General features: G+C 44.6%; 1 protein-coding gene across 3 annotated transcripts in view; it reads left to right on the top strand.

Annotated features, from left to right (window-relative positions):
• CIART (circadian associated repressor of transcription) overlaps positions 1-15,383 on the top strand; it is a 65,381-nt gene extending 49,998 nt beyond the window's left edge. For 2 of the 3 annotated variants that reach the window (XM_085845648.1, XM_085845647.1), the window contains exons 4-6: positions 11,077-11,155; positions 12,530-12,635; positions 12,789-15,383. In XM_085845648.1, coding sequence (XP_085701774.1) covers positions 11,077-11,155; positions 12,530-12,635; positions 12,789-13,613 — 1,010 coding nt within the window. In that variant the 3' untranslated portion in view covers positions 13,614-15,383. Of the gene's footprint in view, positions 1-11,063; positions 11,156-12,529; positions 12,636-12,788 lie in introns of all 3 variants that reach the window. The other variant, XM_085845649.1, reaches the window with a different exon arrangement.
• The last annotated feature ends 4,207 nt before the right edge of the window (positions 15,384-19,590 follow it).

Below are 19,590 nucleotides of genomic sequence, written 5' to 3'. Positions count from 1 at the left end.
GTCCTCACCATGCAGTCTCTCCTCTATTTTTTCTATCTCCCGTGTCTCTGCCAACTCTTCACCCTTTACCTCCCTTGTCTCAACTATTATTTCCTTTGTCACGGCCTTCATGCCCGCCTGCAGGCATCGGCCCATGTTCTGCGTCTCACCCCGGAACTTTTTCATTTCTTCCTTCATGTTTGCTTCCATTCCGTTTATTTGCTTGTTCATTTCGTTTTTCATTTCATTTGTATTTGTATCCATCTTTTCGTTCATGCCTTTCATTTCGTTTGTATTTGTATCCATCTTTTCGTTTATTTGTTGTGTATTCGCATCCATCTTTTCGTTCATGCCTTTCATTTCGTTTTTTTATTTCATTTGTCATTGCCGCCAGCATGGCGCATAGCTGGGCCACGTCGGGTGCGCTTGAGTGAGCCGTTTCGGCAGGGGTTGGGGAAGGGTCTTTGTGGAGAGGGGGGGGAGGTGTCATACACCGCGGCCGCTGCCGCACCCACCTCAGGCCCTGGGTTCAGTTGGGCGAGTCCGTGTTCCTGCACAATCAACATTTCCTGCTCGGGGATTCCATCCTGGACCGTGGATCCTACACATTCTACATCCATTTCTAATACCCCCGGCTCCCGCTCGCCTTGAGACGCCATCTTGCTTCTCGTGAAGGGTTAATTTGCTCGCTCGTAATTTGGAGGGAATCGGGGGTCGCTTCTCTCACCCCTGGACCGATTCCCGTGAATTTAGCCGGAGACAGGAGAGCCCGTTTTCCTGTTCTCCGATACCAGTGCCGCGAGGAGGGCGATGAATTTGTATCCCACTCCTGACACCAGTGTTGCGGTATTCGCGCCCGCCGGCGTGCTGACGGCCACGTAACTCGAATCGCGGCACGTCGCCCACCGGACGGACAATCCAGTCGTGACCCTCTCGGACTAACGCCGGGAACCAGTCACGGGTGGACCTTTCGGTCTCACCGCGATCGAGCCAATCAGCCCCCGCGTAGGATAGGGTTGCTCGCCAAATTCGACCTACCTAAGTACCCACGCGGAGGGTAGACCGGGCGATCGCACCTCGCCGCAGGTCGACTTCGGACACGGGCCACTTAAGCGACCCGTTCTGTACTATCAGAATAACCGAGCGGTGTTATCGTCGACCTCGACGGTTCGATTAATTATCGGGCGTATTCAGCCCACTACCAACCCTTTACGTGAAGCAAGATGAGGATTCAATGGGAGAAATGACGAAGCGAAGCGGGAAACAGTTCAACACAAAGCACATTTATTCGCGGCACACGGGAAGCACACATTCAATTCCACCAAAAGCACACAGAAAAGACACAATTCAATTTACACAAAAAGCAAATGCAAGCGAAAACACAATGCAGAGCTAATACCGACTACCGAGCACACGGCAACACTTATACAATTCTACTTCACAGACGGCGCCGACAACACATACCCAAAACCAAGGAAAGAATACCCTCAAGGATGAGGCGGGCCTGAGGCCGAGACCGGGTCGCGCCTACCCGTCTGGTGATGAGACGCGGAGCGGCGATGGCGCCCCAACCCCGCGGGCCTCGCGGGCAGTGTCTGGTAGGGGGTGGGAAAGGGGCCCCCTTGGTCGCACTATCTCAGCGCGGGGGGAAACAGGAGGGGGTTGCTGATGCTCGGGGTATAGAGGATCTTTATTATCCCTGGTGTGCGTCTCCACCTCGGCCAGGTCGCGCTGTCGGCCTCCCTCAGGTGCAGCTCCCTGCACGACGCGAGCACCCCCTCGTCTGGTGTCGCCGCCTTTCCACAGCTCGTCCCCTCCGTTCCGACTCCAACGCACACGACGAGCAGCTCCACCGCCCGCGAAGTCTTGACCCTCTGCTTCCGACTCTCCTACTCTCCGCCTCTGGACTCTCCTACTCTCCGCCTCTGGACTCTCCGACTCTCCACTCTGGACTCTCCGACTCTCCACTCTGGACTCTCCGACTCTCCACTCTGGACTCTCCGACTCTCCACTCTGGACTCTCCGACTCCCCCGACTGACGAACACGGTCCTTTTATCCCCCCGTAGCTTCGCCTTTGACCCCCTCCCTTTGACCTTTCACCTCGCTCCCCATTGGCCCGAGAAAAAGTGGGCGTGAAGGCTTTTTGATCCACAAATTTGCATATATCGATCGTCCTGGAGGCGGGGCCAAATCGCCCCTCGCTCACCGATTGGACGGCAAAAAGTGGGCGTGTGTCGTTTTTGATCCGTTTTTGAAGCACAAAATCCGTGATTTTGTACACGCTGTTCGACGCGCGCCCTGCACGAGTCCAACACCGGTACCCACAGCGGGGCAAGAACGGTGGCGATGCTACGGTTGCGAGGTGTGACGTGAAGGTCGTGGCGGTTGTGGTGAAGCGGCGTTGTGGTTGGTGGTTGATGTTGTGGTTGTGGTGGTAATCATGGCGGTTGGTCCAAAATAAAGATAGTAAAAGAAAAACGGCTATCCTGAAGAGTCGCAGCTCGCATAAATGACATGTATTCCCACTAGACAACGGGTTCGGGCCTAACTGCACATGTACTTACCGAGATACCTCACCTAAGGGACCTGAATGGTGGTTTGCGAATTTGGTAACCACAACAATATATATATATATATATATATATATATATATATATATATATGTATATATATATATATATATATATATATATATATATATATATATATATATATAATCGTATTTTACTTCTGGTGCATATGCAAACCTGACGACTGAGTATATGTACAACAAAAAAGAAAGAAAGAAAGAAAACAAAACTTACATAGCCAGTCCTCGTTTAACGTTGTCGTTACGTTCTTAAAGTGCGACTTTACATCAATTCTTATGGGGAAATTTGATTCACTTAAATAGGGAGGGGGAGGATGTTAGGTTGCAGGGAAATTTTTTGATCGTCAGACAAAAGACTATTTATATTTAGAGTATAAGTTTTAAACAAGTCTGAAGACGACGATGGTTCACGAGCGGTATTTGACGATTTAGATTGTTTCAGAAGTCAAGCCTGGTGTTGGCGCAGTGGTTAGGGCAGCGGCTTGGGATCCAAAAGGTCCTGAGTTCAAGCCCCGTTGGGCCACTGAATTAATACACCAGGGGGTTGACTCAGCCTGTCATCCTTCCGAGGTCGGCGAAATGAGTACCAGTGTACTGGGCCGGTGTATACCCCGGTTAAAATAGGTGTACCATATCCCTGTGTCGTAAGAGGCGACCAGGGTTGCGTCAGGAAGGGCATCCGGCGTAAAACATGTGCCAAATCACTATGCGGATCATACGGATGATCCGCTGTGGCGACCCCTAACGGGAGCAGCCGAAAGAAGAAGAAGAAGAAGAAGAAGAAGATTGTTTCAGAAGTCAAGGATGAGACAATGTGATAATGTTTGACCAAGTTATAAAAATGATCAACATGATGTGGTACGAGTGACAGGTTATTAGCTGCAAAATGTCAAAAACCTGGTTTCGTTCAACAACTTTCAAAATTTGACCTTTGCATAACCTTTAAAGGTCACAAAACAATGTTGTGGACATTAAAATAAGGAAACAGGATACGTGCTATAGCTTATTGGAGTTAGTTCGTCGAAGAAGGTCGAAAACCCGGTTCGATTCCCACAACTTTGAAAATTTGACCTTTGTGAACTTTAAAGGTCAAAGGTCAAGGATTATGACCTTTGGTACAAAACTTCCTCTGGAACATTCCAGGAACAATATAACGTCATATAGGCTATATTAGGATTAACGTCATATAGGATTATCCATACTTTGATGAAATCAGCGTAAAAACAAACTTGAAGGGGGCGCCACGGACAAGGTGTTCGAGATAGAGAAAAATGGTTTGAAGACTTAATGTGGGGAATGACCTGAAGATTATGCATAAAAAATATTGTCATCCAAGCTCTCAAAGTTTGGGTGGTCGTATGATTTTTATCTCAAAATTCGCAATTTTCTAAGTTCATGACCTTGTGACCTTGACCTTGGGACGAAAATGAAAAATGGAGCTCCGTGGGGCTATGCAGGTGCCATTGGGCTAACCAAATACCGAAACCCCTGTCAGATTCGACAAACCCCTCGGAGAAGATGCAAATTGAAATTGGCTACCCCCTAAAACACGTTTTTTGGGCGTGGCTCCACCCATGATGGGCGCACCACGCCCATTCTCAGGAAAACACAATATCATGATATAAACCTCCCACCAAAATTTTATCAGGATCGGATCAAAACCCACGGAGCTATGCTCAGGACAGACAGACAAGCCGGTAGGCAGACATGGGTAGTTGATCAAGTCGAATTTACTCGTTTTTCAGCCGTTACTTGCCAACAAAAATGTCCATAGCAACGGTTCTTTCTCACACATAACTAGGACATACCATGAACCTACCATACCAGTTTCATGTATATCTGACTCATAGTCTCTGAGATATAACGAACTTCGTTTTTTTATTGTTTTCGACCAGGGTTCATTCAAAGTCTATCTTCTCCGACAGTTTTCATAGGATCCGGCTGGAAATTTTTGACAATATGGATGAATCTACTGCCCACAGTCGCTCCTGGCCCGATTATTTATTTATTTATTTTTCGAAAAAATTAATTTTTGAGATTTTTTTTTGAAAATTTCAAAGGTCCGTTGCTATGCAACGGTGGTGTCCATAGCAAAGGTTCTCATTTGCATACAACTTGGTCATGGTATGAACCTACCAACCAAGTTTCATCGAAATCACCATTGTATTAACAGAGCACTGGACCGAACTGACATACATACAGACAGACAAACATCGACGGAAATACTGATAAGGGTAGACTCGATTGACTTACCAGACAGACAGACAGACAGACAGACAGACACAATAATGAATATAGTGGTCACTTATTTTTTCGTGAAAATATTTTTTCGTGAACCAATAATTTCAAACAAACAATTGAATATCATCATCTGTCATTCCTTTTTTATTTTTATTTTTATTTTATTTTATTTTTTTCCCCCTCATAATCTCTAGTTGCTTCAGATCTTCATTGGTTAACTTTTCCCCATGCGGTTGCAGAAGCTTTGTAACGTCGGCTTCTTCCACCTCATGAAAACCCTCCTTTATTGGCCAAGCCGAGGATAACTTTCTTCATAGCGGAGGCATCTTTAAATCCTTTCAAGTAATTGACACATGCTACAACCTCCTCCACATACCATTCATGCACACCTGAGTAACTTCAGCCCAGGACCCACCAATGTTGTCAATGCACTTGAGGATATTTCCATCAGTTTAACATATAAACACGTGTCACCTAGTCAGGTGGATCACGACTTGTCAAACACCTGCGATCGGAGAGGGTGACACAACCACTGATGTTTTGGATACATAGATCGGTGTATACAAGGCCTATACTGCACGTACTCTGGGTGAGCTTGTACACCAGTATTTACGGTGTGGTTTACACTGTAGTTTCATTAAAACGAGGAAAATCATTAGTTTGGTACTAAATTAGAGGGAAAATGACTACAACGAAACGGTGAATGACTTTAAACGAGTATGTTCTCCAATCGATAATCAATTTGATAATGAAACTGTTCAGTGAGGACTTGCTGTATATCAAAATTGCATGAATAACAATATTTTTAAACCACTGCATGTACTGTCTGGACCCAAGAACCCTTAAATGATGCGTCATTCAGCATTGTACGTGCTGTGGTTACGACTTTTACCCCGCTCAGACTCATTTGGGCAACTTGCATATATATATATATATATATATATATATATATATATATATATATATATATATATATATATATATATATATATATATATATATATATATATTATCACTGAGCGGTAAGGAATAAAATTTAAATTTCCTCCTGTTTCAGAAGAATATTGTCTTCCATCCTTCGAGGTGACAACAAAACAAAACGTGCAGCTGCAGAGAAATCAGCTGTACCTATTGTGTCTGCTGGGAATGGCTGCATGTTATGATGGGGTTGTGGGGGTGGGATGGACCAATTCGCACGAGGTTTGGGATATATTTAATAGAGTAGGATTGGAGGACGGATCTGCTTTGGGTGTCCGGGTCATCGATTCGGTATTGTGTCTTTCACATCTGCCCCATCCTGAGGTATCAGGCCTAACCTTTGTGGGGCAATTTATGATGGTCTTTGTGGGGCAATCTCAGGCCTCAAGGTCTTCGGTCTCAAGGTCTATGTAATTTTCGATAGGAAGCATGGCGGTCGATGTGACGGTTAATCGACTGTGTGCCCGAAAGCCATGCTTCGGGGATTTCTCGGCTCGCCCGGCCGGGTGTCGATGCCTTGACAACCGTATTTTCCCCACGCCAAGTTGTGCTCTTGGTTGTGACGATTTGCTGCAACCAATAAAAGCTTGTATCCACGTGTGACTGCTTGCTGATGCTGCATGGATGTCTGGCCCACTTGACTGACATCACGGTTACGACGGGGGATTTGGTAGACCATTTTCATCTTATCAAGTCTATTCCCTCTCTTTTTGGGGTCTGGACAGCTACATGACGTGGAGTGTTGCCTGAGGTTTGTGTGTGACCCGGATTCCAGATGGTTGCAACAGACAGTTGGCCATCTCCAAGGTATTACCGATCTACGGAAATACTACTGCTTTGGCCAGTTCCTCAGGTCTCAGTGTGAGAACCTCAAATTTTACAATTGCAAGACTGAATGCTGTCTGGTAGTCATTCTTCTGCAGTCAGCGGGTGACTTGCTCAATATCAGTCGGTCATGTGTCTCGATCACTGCAGTGCAATTTGGCCTGGTCTAACAAGGTTCGTGCGCAACATCATTTGTGCGTAGTCGGGTGATATGACCACTTTTGTAGTTGAGCACCTGGTCTGTGTGCGTATATTTGTGGGAAAACCTGTGTGCTCAAATGGCCTGTGTTGCACGTTTGACGCGGACACCCAAAAATTCAATGAAGCCGGCTTGTTCGAGTTTGTGTGTGAACATCAAGCGAGGAAGCAACACATACTATTTTTGGTCCTTGGTGTGACTCAGTCAGGGTTTGAACCACCGCCGACCTAGATTCAGAGCCATTGCTCTAACCATTCCACTAGTCAAGCACCAGGAATGGTGCAACTGGCAAACTAAAACGTTAATCATTGAGCAGCGGTGGGGTGAACAGAAGGACGACGACGTGGAACTCAATGCCAGTTTAGTTAACTGGGCGAATAAACCCATATGTGGGAACATCTGTGATTCTACACAATGAGGTGCCATTAGTTTAAACCAAACTTCCCTTCCGCATCGCTTGGCCAAATTTGGAAGGTCAGATTTGGCATGGCGCATGATTCTTCTCCCGCTGACCTGCACACAAATTGCGGGTGGGATGTGCTGACCTCTCAGCCCCGACCCGCCTGGCAGTTCGTCGATGGTTAAAGGCCATGTGACCATTATAATACAAATAATAAAAACATTTTTAAAAAAGTTCAAAAGGATCTCGGGATGTCACTCCAAAAAGTATGTAATCAAGGTGGGGATGGTCACAAGAAATGGGTCATGTGAAACCATCACTACATCTTTCTTTGAATAATGGTTGTCCCTCAAAGACAAAGTTGTATCCAAAGCGCTTTTAGATATCTGCTTAAGATACAACTTTGTCTTTTCGAGGAACAACCATTATTTAATGAGTTGTAGGGATGGTTTCGCATGATCATTTCTTTTGACCATCCCCACCTTGTCTACATACTTTTTTGGAGTAACATCCCTACCTCCTTTTGCATTAAAAAATGTTTTTATTTATTTATTTGTTTTACTCTTCTCTTTTTTTTAATGCATATCGATGTTCTATGACGACACAACACACTAATTGTCAGGTCAGGCCAAATTAGATCTGTGACTTGCGACAGGTAAACCTGTGCTCACCTGTTTCATGATCGGGTTGGCGGTGATTAAACCGTCTCCCCCACCAGGTTTTCTCGTCAGGAGGGTGCATGGATATCGACACCCAGCAGGATTAAAAAACAAAACCTGTCAAAGGGTGACGGAGCATCTTGTGAGCCAACGGCCATCCATATTGAGTGCCCAACTGTGTCTGCGAACGACGTCCTGCAGTTGGGTTACTTTTTTTTTTTTTCCAGGAGGTTGGTGGCAGGATTTGTATTCCGACCACTGTAAAACACTTAATTCCGCAAAACACACAAGCGCAAAGAAAATTGAAAACCCACTTCTGTGCTGCTGCCCTTCACAAGGAAGCTCACTGGATGACGATATTGGGGCAAAGCCTTCAGGACCTCCATTCTTTGATGGGAGGAAAATCATGGGGTAACCTTCCTGGGTCAGATTGCGGTGGTGTGGTGCTGAGATGTCGTCTACCATACGACGGTCTCCTTGGGTTAATCAGAGGCAGTCCCTTCAGGTGGGTGCCTGGAATGTCCTATCCTGAAGAGATGATCAACGGTCTCTACTACCATCTGAGTTCCAGTATTTGAACATTGGTATTGCAGCACTCTGAGGTTTGGAGACCGGATAGTGGTGAGATCATGGTGGGGAGCTACACCTATGACTGATCTGGTTGCTCTGATAGTCACCATGCCCAAGGAGTTGCTGCAGCTGTGTCTAATAAGCTGACTCCTATTGTAAGTGAGGTAACACTGGACGAGCACGTTATGAGACAAAGGATTCATCACTCTCTTTGGGTGTCATTTCCCTGGTCTCTGTATCTGCTCTGATTGAGGCGAGTGATCTCACAGTGAAGGAGGCATTCGATGTCACGCTCGAGTCTGTGGTTGATCAATGCCCCAGATGAGATATTCTTATCGTCTTTGGGGATTTCAATGCATCGACTGGAACTGATAGCGATAGTTGAGACGTGTTGGTCCCCATGGGTCTGGAACTGAACCAGAATAGCACTAAGTTCCTTGACTTTGCAAGAAGTGATGCACTTTGGGTGGCTGGTTCATGGTTTCAGCACCCACAGGCTCATCGCTGGACTTGGTATTCCAGCGCTGCTGGTGTGGCAAAGGTGAACAACCATGTGCTCGTTGATAGTCGCTGAAGTATGATCCAGAACTGCAGGGTGTACCGGAGTGCTCAGTTCCTCAATACCGACCACAGGCTTGTTGTCGCAACTCTGAAGTTGCAGATGAAATCTGGGAGAATGGTACCATCCTAGCCGAGGCTGGATGTTGGCAAGCTCAAGGACGAGAGGGGAGCTGAGGAGTTTGCAACCAGGCTGCGTGGGAATTTGTGTGGTCTGGGTGTTTTGGGGAATCCTGAGGAGTTGTGGAGTGCCTTTTGGGCTACCATCCTTGATGTTGCTGGTGGTGGTGGTCGTATGGCAGCTTAGCTGCCGGGGGAGCTATCATTTCTTGAAGCACGACTGTGTCGCTGATGCAGTGCCCCTCTACCAGCACACACACTGGAACTGGTACTCATTTTGCCGACCTCGGAAGGATGACGGGCTGAGTCAACCCCCTGGTGTATTAATTCAGCAGCCGACGGGACTTGAAGTCAGGACTTTAGGATCCAAAGCCACCACCCTAACCACTGAGCCAACACCAGGCTGATGTTGCCGGTGCTGATCTTGGAACCCACTGTCAGGTGAAGAAGAACTTTGTCTCCAAAGGGACACCGGACACCATTGACCAGAGTCACAGAGCCAGACTTGATGGTAGTGCTGAGCTATTCGGGAAGTTGAGGCATAAAAATGTATCTGTGCTGAGGGTGGACAGCAAGGAATCTGTGAAGAGACAGAACATCAAGTGTGGTCAAGAGATTCTGGTGTTCCTTACAGAGAATTCATGCCTTGCATTCCTCCAAGCCCATCCCTCGGTGTGCTGCAGTTAGAGTGGGTTGGGCGCTTGACAGAGGAGTCAAAAGTGAAGGCCTGCTGGGCTGGTTACTTTGACCAGCTGTACCAGGCTGACCCACCAGCTGTTGAATTGGATATCAGGGGTGTTACTATCCCTATTGCTGACCCTCCAATCAATTGTGATCCACCTTCGTTTGTGGAAACAGGCTGCAGTGAACCGTTTGAAATGGGGTAAAGCTCCTGGGATCTGTGGCATCCATGCCGAACTTCTCAAGGTTGGTGGAAATGCTGCACTCGTGTCATTGCATGCAGTTTTGTGCTCTGCCTGGAACACAGGCATCATCCCAACTGACTGGAAGAGGGGCCTTGTTGTCTCTCTCTGGAAAGGGAAGGGTGATTGCCTGCAACAACGACCGAGGGGTGACGCTGCTCTCAGTGCAGGGCAAGGTCTTTGCTCGGATAATTCTTGATAGGGTTCACCACCATCTGCTTGAGCACCAGCGTCCAGAGCAGTCGGGCTTTACACCAAAGAGGTCAACAGTTGACCGTATCCTCTCTCTTCGGGTCCTCACCTTACGCAGACGAGAGTTTTTCAACACGGGCTGCTCGCATCCTCTGTTTATCTCTGCAAAGCATTTGATTCAGTGAATCGGGATGTCCCCTGGAGGATTATCTGTCTTCATCGTTATGGATGGATTCGGACGAAATTTGGTGGACAGATTGTGTGTGTGACAAGGACGAATTTCTTCGATTTTGGCGAAGATCTGGATCCGGGTGGAGGTATGCGCTCTGCTGATTCCCTTTCCAGTTAATCACCGTTTTATGTGCTCCCTTCTCTGATTTCTTATACATGGTTTTTTTTTTATTAAACTTTATCATTCCTGTGGTTGTGGGGATCAATTATTATCCATGTGCAAGTATATTACCAGCTGGCACGCATGGATGACGTTCTTGGCGAGTACAACCAAACTGGGAATCTTAACATTTCCTTGAGCTGCTATTTGGTGTGCTGAAGATAAAATTGAAGCAGTCATGCTCAGGCCATCTTGTGGAGTGTTGTCTCCAGGAGCAAACAGGTATGAGTCTGGTATGGCTTGACCCAGGTGTTCTTATGTTACAACTTGTTCGGAAAACTGCGTTGCTACTGCAACAATAGTAAGTTGAAATGATGTTGGACAAGATCAGCCAAAGATCAAATTGTTTTTATTTATTTATTTATTTTAATTTTAATTTTGCAATTATTATTATTATTATTATTATTTTTTGTGCTACGCAACAACAGCTGATGCAGTTTCCTCCACCAGGTCTCTCCAGCTTGCAAAAGACTATTGCTATCGACAGGCTGAGGCGAATAATTGGAGTATTACACCGTCCAGCGACATGGTGAGCTCAACATCATTCCAAATGGCTGCATGATTGTTTTTATTTTTACTTTTTGCTTTCTCATTATAAAGTATTTTTTGTCGTTTATCTTCTGCTGGAATCTCCGAAGAATGAGGACCTTTCCTAAACAGGGGCAGTTACTTTGTGCTCGAGGGATATTAAGTGAACATATAAACGTCGGAATTTCGCTAAAGACTTGGAGCATGAAACTTAAGATGGTGTTGTTTGTACTTATTCAATTGTAGCTTTTCATTGCTGTTGGCTTTGTGAGAAGAAGACCTGTCTAGTCCTCGTGAATTGGCTAGGAAACTGGCCACAGGTGCTTTGCTGGCTGGTCATTGCAGTTTGAAACTCATTTGTAAAGTTTAAGAATGTCCCCATTTGTAATGGTGAGAATGGCATCAATGTTCTCGTTTCCATTTGCGAGAGTAACCAATGCACATGAATACTACATTTGAGTTTATTTTAATTTGATCCCTTCCATTCCTCAGTTGAGCCTGGTGTTAGCTTAGCGGTTAAGGTGGCTGGCTTAGAACCTTGTTGTCCTGAGTTCTACACCTTTTTTAACCATTGAATGAACACCAGGTGGGGTTGACTCAGCCTGTCATCCTTCTGAGGTCGGCGAAATGAATACCAGTGTACTGGGGAAATAACCATTTTGGGGTAACCTGCGTCAGAGTAGCGACCCAAGACTACTCCTTGCCAATGAAACTGCCTCAGCAGCCCAATGTGCCTTTTACGGCATGAAAGGAATGATATGATTATTATTATTATCATTCCTCAGCTGCCAAAAGTTATTTTATATTAGTCATTGTAACATGAGTCTTTGAATAAACAAATGTGCCTTTATGATTGCATTAAGAAGGCCGCACTGTCTCATCCACATGAATATGCAACTGAGTAGCGTGGTAGTCACATACTGCATGTTTGGATAATTTGTTTTAACTAGTCCGGGCCCGTAGGGGCGTAAACGACGACTGGATTGGGGCATTATTTCAATTAGATCGGACCAACCGTATCATAAATGGCCATAACTTGGGAAACATACTCAGGTCCCCAGCGTCAATTGTGACGTCATATCAAACGAAGAAGAATTGTGTTGTCCTGTCGTTGGCCGACAGATAAATGGCCGTAACTTGGGAACCGCTCGTCCGATCGATATCAAACCTCGAAAAGGCACATCTGCGGGGCCCCAGCAATATTCCTGGCAAGTTTCAATCCGATCGGACCGGCGGTCGTCGAGAAACGGCGGTGGCAGACAGACACACCCACACACACACACAGATTGCTGGAATTACAGATAGATGACACGAGCCACAAAGTGGTCGGAAGGCCAATGATCTCGTTTCGATTTAATATTTTGGTGTTTTTCAGGAATAAATACTCGTCAATCTTGCAGCGAGTGCAGAAGGTTCTGGAAATGTGGTTTCCACAAAGTCAAACAAACCCCCTCCATCCCTGCGCCACCAACCTACCACAGGTGGGCTTGGATAGAAAAAGTTTTACTTTCTGCCAAGATTGACATGTTGAACCTTTATAAATCGAAGGTTGCATTTTAGTGGCTCAGGTCACATTTTTTGCCGTGTGCTTGTGCATTGCAACATAAGAGCAAATATTTTCTGTGCTCTTACAGAAAGGCGTATCAAGAGTGATCTCCTTCACCGATCACTCTTTGGGGCAGTTTCCCTCGCCTGATGGCCATTGGACCATTCCGAGATTTGCTGATGCTTATGGTCTTTTCAACTCTCAGCACAAGATGCCAACTTCTTTGTTCGGTGCCAGACCGCCAAGGCACCCTTCGACCAAACTTACATGGACACACATGTTGCCCATCAGTTGTTTGCAGCAAGAGAAGCCCAGGGGGCGTGGACGTGAAGTTCCAACTTGTTCGGTTCTTTCGAGTATTCTTGAGGGAATTTTGTTGCCATACTGTGATGCTCAAATCGGCCCCCATGATGAAAACTGCGTTGCTATTGCAGCAAGTCAGATTTGCCAGATTTGCTTTTCTGGACTCCTCACCGATGCTCTATTTCACGGGCATTGCTGCAGCATTTCCCTCGCTACACTTCCGGAAAGACAAGATGGCAATAGCATCAGTGCTGATGGCCTGATAACATTACGTAAAAGTTTTCTCAACGTTGTCACACCTCCATCTTCACCACCTTCGATGGCTTTAACCGACGTGACATTACCGATGCTGGGCAAGCACAAGAGCAGAAGTTCTTCGCACCATGGGTGGAAGCGGTGCATGATCGAGCAGGATCGTAAAGGCCGATGTTGTCCCTTGATGGCAGGTGGGCGATCAAGCCCGTTTATTAAGGTATGGGATGACCAGTCGTCGGCCAAGCAGCAGAGCTTGCACCAAACTATGAGGAAGAGACGTTGCTCTGAGCAGGATGGGTTTGGATATCCTGCAGCTTTAATTGGAGAAATAAAGGTGCAAAAGAGGGAACGCTGACAAATACCACTCGCAGTATTAGACTTTAGTTGCTTTGTTGAACTCGGCAAGTTTTCCGGCTTGGATTTCATGAACACAATGTTTGCACTTTATTATCTTATCATCGTTTGCCAACTCATTGATCCTCACTAACATGCAGTTGCAAGAGTGATGACCTATGAAGTCTTCAAAATTGTTTTGATCTCGTAACTGAAGTTCAAAAACGTTGAAGCTGTCGGGGTACAAATGTAATTCTACGTTTTCTATTTCCAAATTAGCTTGGTGTTGGCTTGATGGTTAAGGTGGCTGTCTTAAGATCTCAAGGTCATTAGTTTGAGCCCCCGTTGACCATTAAATAACACCAGGTGGGTTGACTCAGTCTGTCATCCTACTGAGGTGGCAAAATCAGTACCAGCCTAACTGGGGAGGTGGGGTGGTGGCACTGCATCAGCCACAAGCTGCATACAAAATAATTAAATTTCCAGACGTAGTAAACGGCGATACATTATATACATTAAGGTGAGTGAAAAATGATTGAATTTTGACACCATTATCCCTCCTTCCTGTCACAGCCATACCTTTTTCTTGCCTATCATACTCCTTACTATCTCCTCCATTCTATAACGTCATAGTTATAGAATGCTTGCTTCATCCAGCTCATGCCCAAAGAGCGACTGCACTGGCATACTATATAGATAGCATTGTCATACTATATAGCATTGTCTGTCATCTGAGATCTTCAAGTACTTTGTTGCTCTTCGACCTGCCTCAACCGACTGTTTCTTGTTTATATCCAATCATTTAACCTCCAGCAATGACCCTCTGTAGGAAAAAAACAAAGACAAACTTTCAAAGGCATTTCTTGCAATAAGGGATTTGATAAACAGGACAAATGTGAATTGATGAAATGGAATTGATGGTTTTGAGCCATATTAAATAATTTGGGCTGATAATTATCAGTTTTTGGCATGCACACTTGATTAAAAACCTATCGTAGGCAATAGTTTATTTAAATAATGATTCAGCTCACATTACTGGAACCCTTGACGGTGTTATTTAATCTTGTGACAGTATTAAAATAATTATTTGTTTAATTTAATTCTGCAACTCTTTACAACAAGCCTGGTGTTGGCTTGACGGTTAAGGTGGCTGGTTTTAGATCTTCGGGCCCCGAGTTTGAGCTCTTGTCCCGCCGTTAAACAACACCAGGTTGGTTGACTCAGCCTGTTATCCTTCCGAGGTTGGAAAATAAGTAGCAGCTTACTGGAAAGAATGAGTCATTCAGGTGTCCTGCGTCGGAGTGGCTACCTGTCCTGGATTGTCTCTGAGGCAAGGAAATGGGCAGTCCTATGCTGATGAAGATGTGAAAGAGAAAGAGAATCTCTCTTTTTCTCTCTCTTTCTCTTTTTCTCTCTCTTTCTCCTCAAATAGGCAATTTGAATTGATACACACCTCAAAAGAGTTTTTTTGTGGGCGACGCTTTCGACTGACGACTGAAAGCAATCGTGGTGTCCTGATTTGATGATGAGTTCCCTTGCCATGAACTTCAATGTCAGAGGAAGCCAATTGGTCCTTCAAGCCTGTGCTATGATTGCCAACCTATAGTTGTGCAATAAGTCTTTGGGAATCGAACAAGTTTGCAGGCAGAACTGTGATCCGTTCCATTCTTTACTGATTGATCTTTTCTCGTATATGGTGCAAAACTGATATTCTTCTTTGTTGTGTGGCTTGGGATAATGTCATTAAAAGGAAACCGAGCTGTACGATTTACAATGTCGACATATATATATATATATAAGAGGAATATATATATATATATATATATATATATATATATATATATATATATATATATATATATAAGAGGAATATATATATATATATGTGAAGCCTGGTGTTGGCGCAGTGGTTAGGGCAGCGGCTTGGGATCCAAAAGGTCCTGAGTTCAAGCCCCGTTGGGCCACTGAATTAATACACCAGGGGGTTGACTCAGCCTGTCATCCTTCCGAGGTCGGCGAAGTGAGTACCAGTGTACTGGGACAGGTGTATACCCTGGTTAAAATAGGTGTACCATATCCCTGTGTTTTGTAAGAGGCGACCAGGGTTACGTCAGGAAGGGCATCCGGCGTAAAACATGTGCCAGATCAATATGCGGATGATCCGCTGTGGCGACCCTTAACGGGAGCAGCCGAAAGAAGAAGATATATATATATATATATATATATATATATATATATATATATATATATATATATATATATATATATATATATATAATCAAATGTGTGTTGCAAAAGCACCTCGTTGTGCTTTTAAAAACCAGACGCACCTGCTCCCTGCAGTTTTATCGTATTTGACCTGGACACTCGTCGGGCCCTGGTCGCCATCAGGATTCCAAAGTGCAGTGTCTGCTGTTATCGCTTGCAGAAATGTCTGGTCTAATGGTCATAGTTTCCCACATGGACCCACTTGCTTTGCTCAATCGATCCATCCAGTGACGCAAAGCTCCACACAACTGCTTCTTGTGTACATACTTTGACAAGACTGCCTCTGCAGTCTCTCCCTTGGTATAACGATAAGCAAGATGAGCCTTCCTCCTCCCAACCATCTTCCCACAGTGGCTCATCGTCACATTGCATCTCAGCCAATATGATCTTTTTCTTCACCCGTTTCAAGTTGATTCCCCCCACCCTTCTCTCTCAAGTTGATTTGCTTAACCTGCCTTCTTTAGATTATATTAGCTGTTTCATGAGCATTGACAGATTTTATGTATTTATTTATATTTTTCAGTGGGAATGACCGTATTAGCTACTTTATTTGCAAATTCAAATTGCTGCACGTTGCCATTGGATTGCCCAAGACAGAGATTGGAGGAAATGTTTATTCCAGTGACCCAATGCAATGAGCTAACACCTCTGAGTGTCTGCTGTACCTCAAAAAAATCAGTGTTGTATGTTAAAAGCCATTTCAATGTTATGCAACTGCGTGTGGAAGTATTGAATTGAGAAGGGGTGGTGGGGTGGGGGACGTCGATACGTGTGTGTGTGGTTCAAAAACCTATCTGAAGAGATGCTCACAATATGGCAAGAAATGCCTGCGTGCGTGCGTGCGTTTTGAATTAAATTAAAGGGGAAAACAATTTAAATTGTAAATACAGTACTTTTATAATCATCATCATCAACAGGCAGGATGAAGGCCTCCATAAACTCATTTTGAGGAGGAGGGTATTGGCTTATTTATTCCCTTACTCTTGCCAAGTATGGGTGATTGTAATCATTTACTCTGTTCACGTATCCAGCGATGACTCGCATGATCTTCACAAAAGATAGTGGGATCTTTAAAATCCACCAGACCGGTCTTCTGGTTCAACGTCATTCCGAGCGACTGCACACACATTGATGCCTCACTCCGCTTGATAAGCACCAGGGTCAGTTTATAGCTGGATCGGGATTTGAATTAAATCACTGGCAGGGTGATTCTGTGTGCCGTCTCTCAGATGGACATTAAATTGGGTGTCCCACCTGCTGGCATTAGTTGGTAGATGCGAAGGACTCCGATCTCACGGTGTCATTTGCGAAGAGTAGGCGAGCTATCACCAGCAGTCTGGCCAAATTCCAAATTCCTACCAGAGCCTTAGTTGAACGTTAGGCCTGGCCACCTGGTTCGTGAAAGACTTGGGCCAATCTTCCCCCAGCCAACCCCACAATAATGTGGGAATAATTTGGCCATTAAAGAGGGCGATTGAATAATGATGACCATTGTTTGTTTTTAGAACTTTTCAAATTGCTCGAGTGGGAACCGAGGGAAGGAAAAATAAAGAAATGGCGTTCAGATGTCAGCGGGAAGGGGAATGTATGGGATTTCTTTTTTTTTGTGCAATTATGCAGAATTCCTCTTAACCAACCAGTACAGTCTTTGATACATTTTTGAATTTCAAGAGGGCTGGTCATTTAAAGGTAGTGATGATGGGAAACAACAATGCAATTAATTCTTGTGCAAATATATTTAATTACTCGTCGAATCAAACAAAAATTTAAATGTTTGGTTATGTCACCGCGTCCTATGGTTTGAACGAAAGCGTCAGCGGTGTCCCCTTGGGTGTCCTCTCGTCCCGTTTAATCGAAACCGACCTTCAGCCTGTAACATTATCTGTGTGCTTCACAAATTGTTGGAGCATGTGAAATGGCATGATAATCCCAGCTTTCCGAGTAACCGTTTCACTTTGTCATCATTGATGCAATAACCCACAAATATTCGAAAAAAAAAAAAACATTTGAGGGGATCTTGAACGATATTTGAAGATGTCAGAGAGCGAATGCGTGGAAATTGGTCACATGGTGCCAATTAAAAACTTCATGTCGTCGTATCCTTTCACGTTTACCGTCATGTAGCTTGAACTGCTTATTGAAGTAAGGTGCATGAAAAAGTACAGTATTTATTATTTATCTTCTAAATGGGTAGTAAAACTATTCCACAACAAGCGTTTGGTCATTTTACGTAGAAAGCTGTGAACTGAAGAGCAAGTTAATTTATTTCCCAACAGAGGACAGCCTTTGAAGTTTGCTCTTCCCAATAGAAGTAGCTGTTTATATAAATGGATAAAATATTTATTATATTTTCATCAAATTTACATGAACATTGTGAAAGCTGTAAAATAGTCATGTTATTAGGCTGATTGATTGATGGGTCAAGGCAAGTTTGTTTTATAACCAGATTCAGCCTCCTTTATTATTAGGTCATGTTTTGTAACTTAGTCATTTTAAGCTTGCTTTGGATGTTTTACCTATTCATTGTTCGAATTGTTACGCCTTACTGATTATTAGGTCGAGTGAAACTTCATTGTCTTGTTATAAACCTAACTCCTTCAATGCTGAGCGTCGGCCATCAAGCAAGGGAGCAGCACCTGCTTTCGGCCGGGGTTTGAACCACTGACCTTCCAGATTTAGCGGAAGCTCGAACCGTTACACAACCGAGTCTAGGTAATGGATTAGAGTATCATTTTCTAAACTTTTAATTATTTCAACTCAAATGAAGTGAAGAGCTCTGAGGGCCTTGATTCAGTAGACCATGTTGAGTTCACTCCATGTATTCTTCTCCCCCTCTCCTTGATCTCTCACCTCTATTCTACTGTTGGCGTTTCCTTTCATTCTGCTCTAGCTCTTCCACAAGCCTCGCTCATGTATACATTTATTTCGTTGTTGCCATGCATTTTCTAATTGGGCTGCTTGTGATGGATCTTCAATTGCCTTTTGGTGGATTCCTGGCTGAGCTTCATTTTTGGCCTTCCACTCTTTCACTTGGAATGGAGTGTTTGTTTATTCAGCAAGAGCTGTGCCCTGCAGTGAAGTTGGTCGTATGCAAATGTCATTTAAAGCCAATGAAAGTCTGCAGCAGTGTTTAACTTGTACTAACCTGACAACCATAGAACATTCCACATGCATTCTCAAGCAACAGCAATAAAAAGGAAGATTTGTTTGAGGAGGACACAGGAATAAGGATAATTTGGCTCCTCACCACCACAATCATTTGCATTAATCATGATGTGAATGACCAACGCATGTACTTTTCACTTATCCTGTGCTGTGGTCACACTCACCTCTGAGCCGTCGAACCTTGGTTTCAACCTCGGCCCAGCTCGAAACTAATCCCGGTATTTCGCAGGAAGGGACGTTGAACCATGAGTCCTGTCTAGAAGCATTATTTGTGGATGTTGAAGATCCCACGGTGTCTCCTTTGAAGAGTCAGTGAGGTATCACCAACCCTGAACAAATTCCAAATTCCTGCCCCAACTTCCTATTGGAGTGGCGACTCATCCAGGAAGATTGTTAACCCTAAGCTTCCGTCGACCTGACGCTCTGTGTATAGCATGGTGCATGATTGTGCTGTGCAGTTATCACCCTTTAAGAAATACTGTAGATTGTTTTCATTGCACGTGTGGATATTTTATATACCCAATGGGTCTTGTATTGGCACTAAAATGTGCTCGTTCCTTGTGCTT

The sequence above is a fragment of the Eptatretus burgeri genome, chromosome 11 (genome assembly GCF_056783735.1).
Source record: "Eptatretus burgeri isolate ZD-2024b chromosome 11, Ebu_testis_v1, whole genome shotgun sequence".
NCBI classification, from domain to species: domain Eukaryota; kingdom Metazoa; phylum Chordata; class Myxini; order Myxiniformes; family Myxinidae; genus Eptatretus; species Eptatretus burgeri.
The sequence above is the reverse complement of the archived record's forward strand: the minus strand, read 5'-3'. Positions and strand labels throughout refer to the sequence as shown.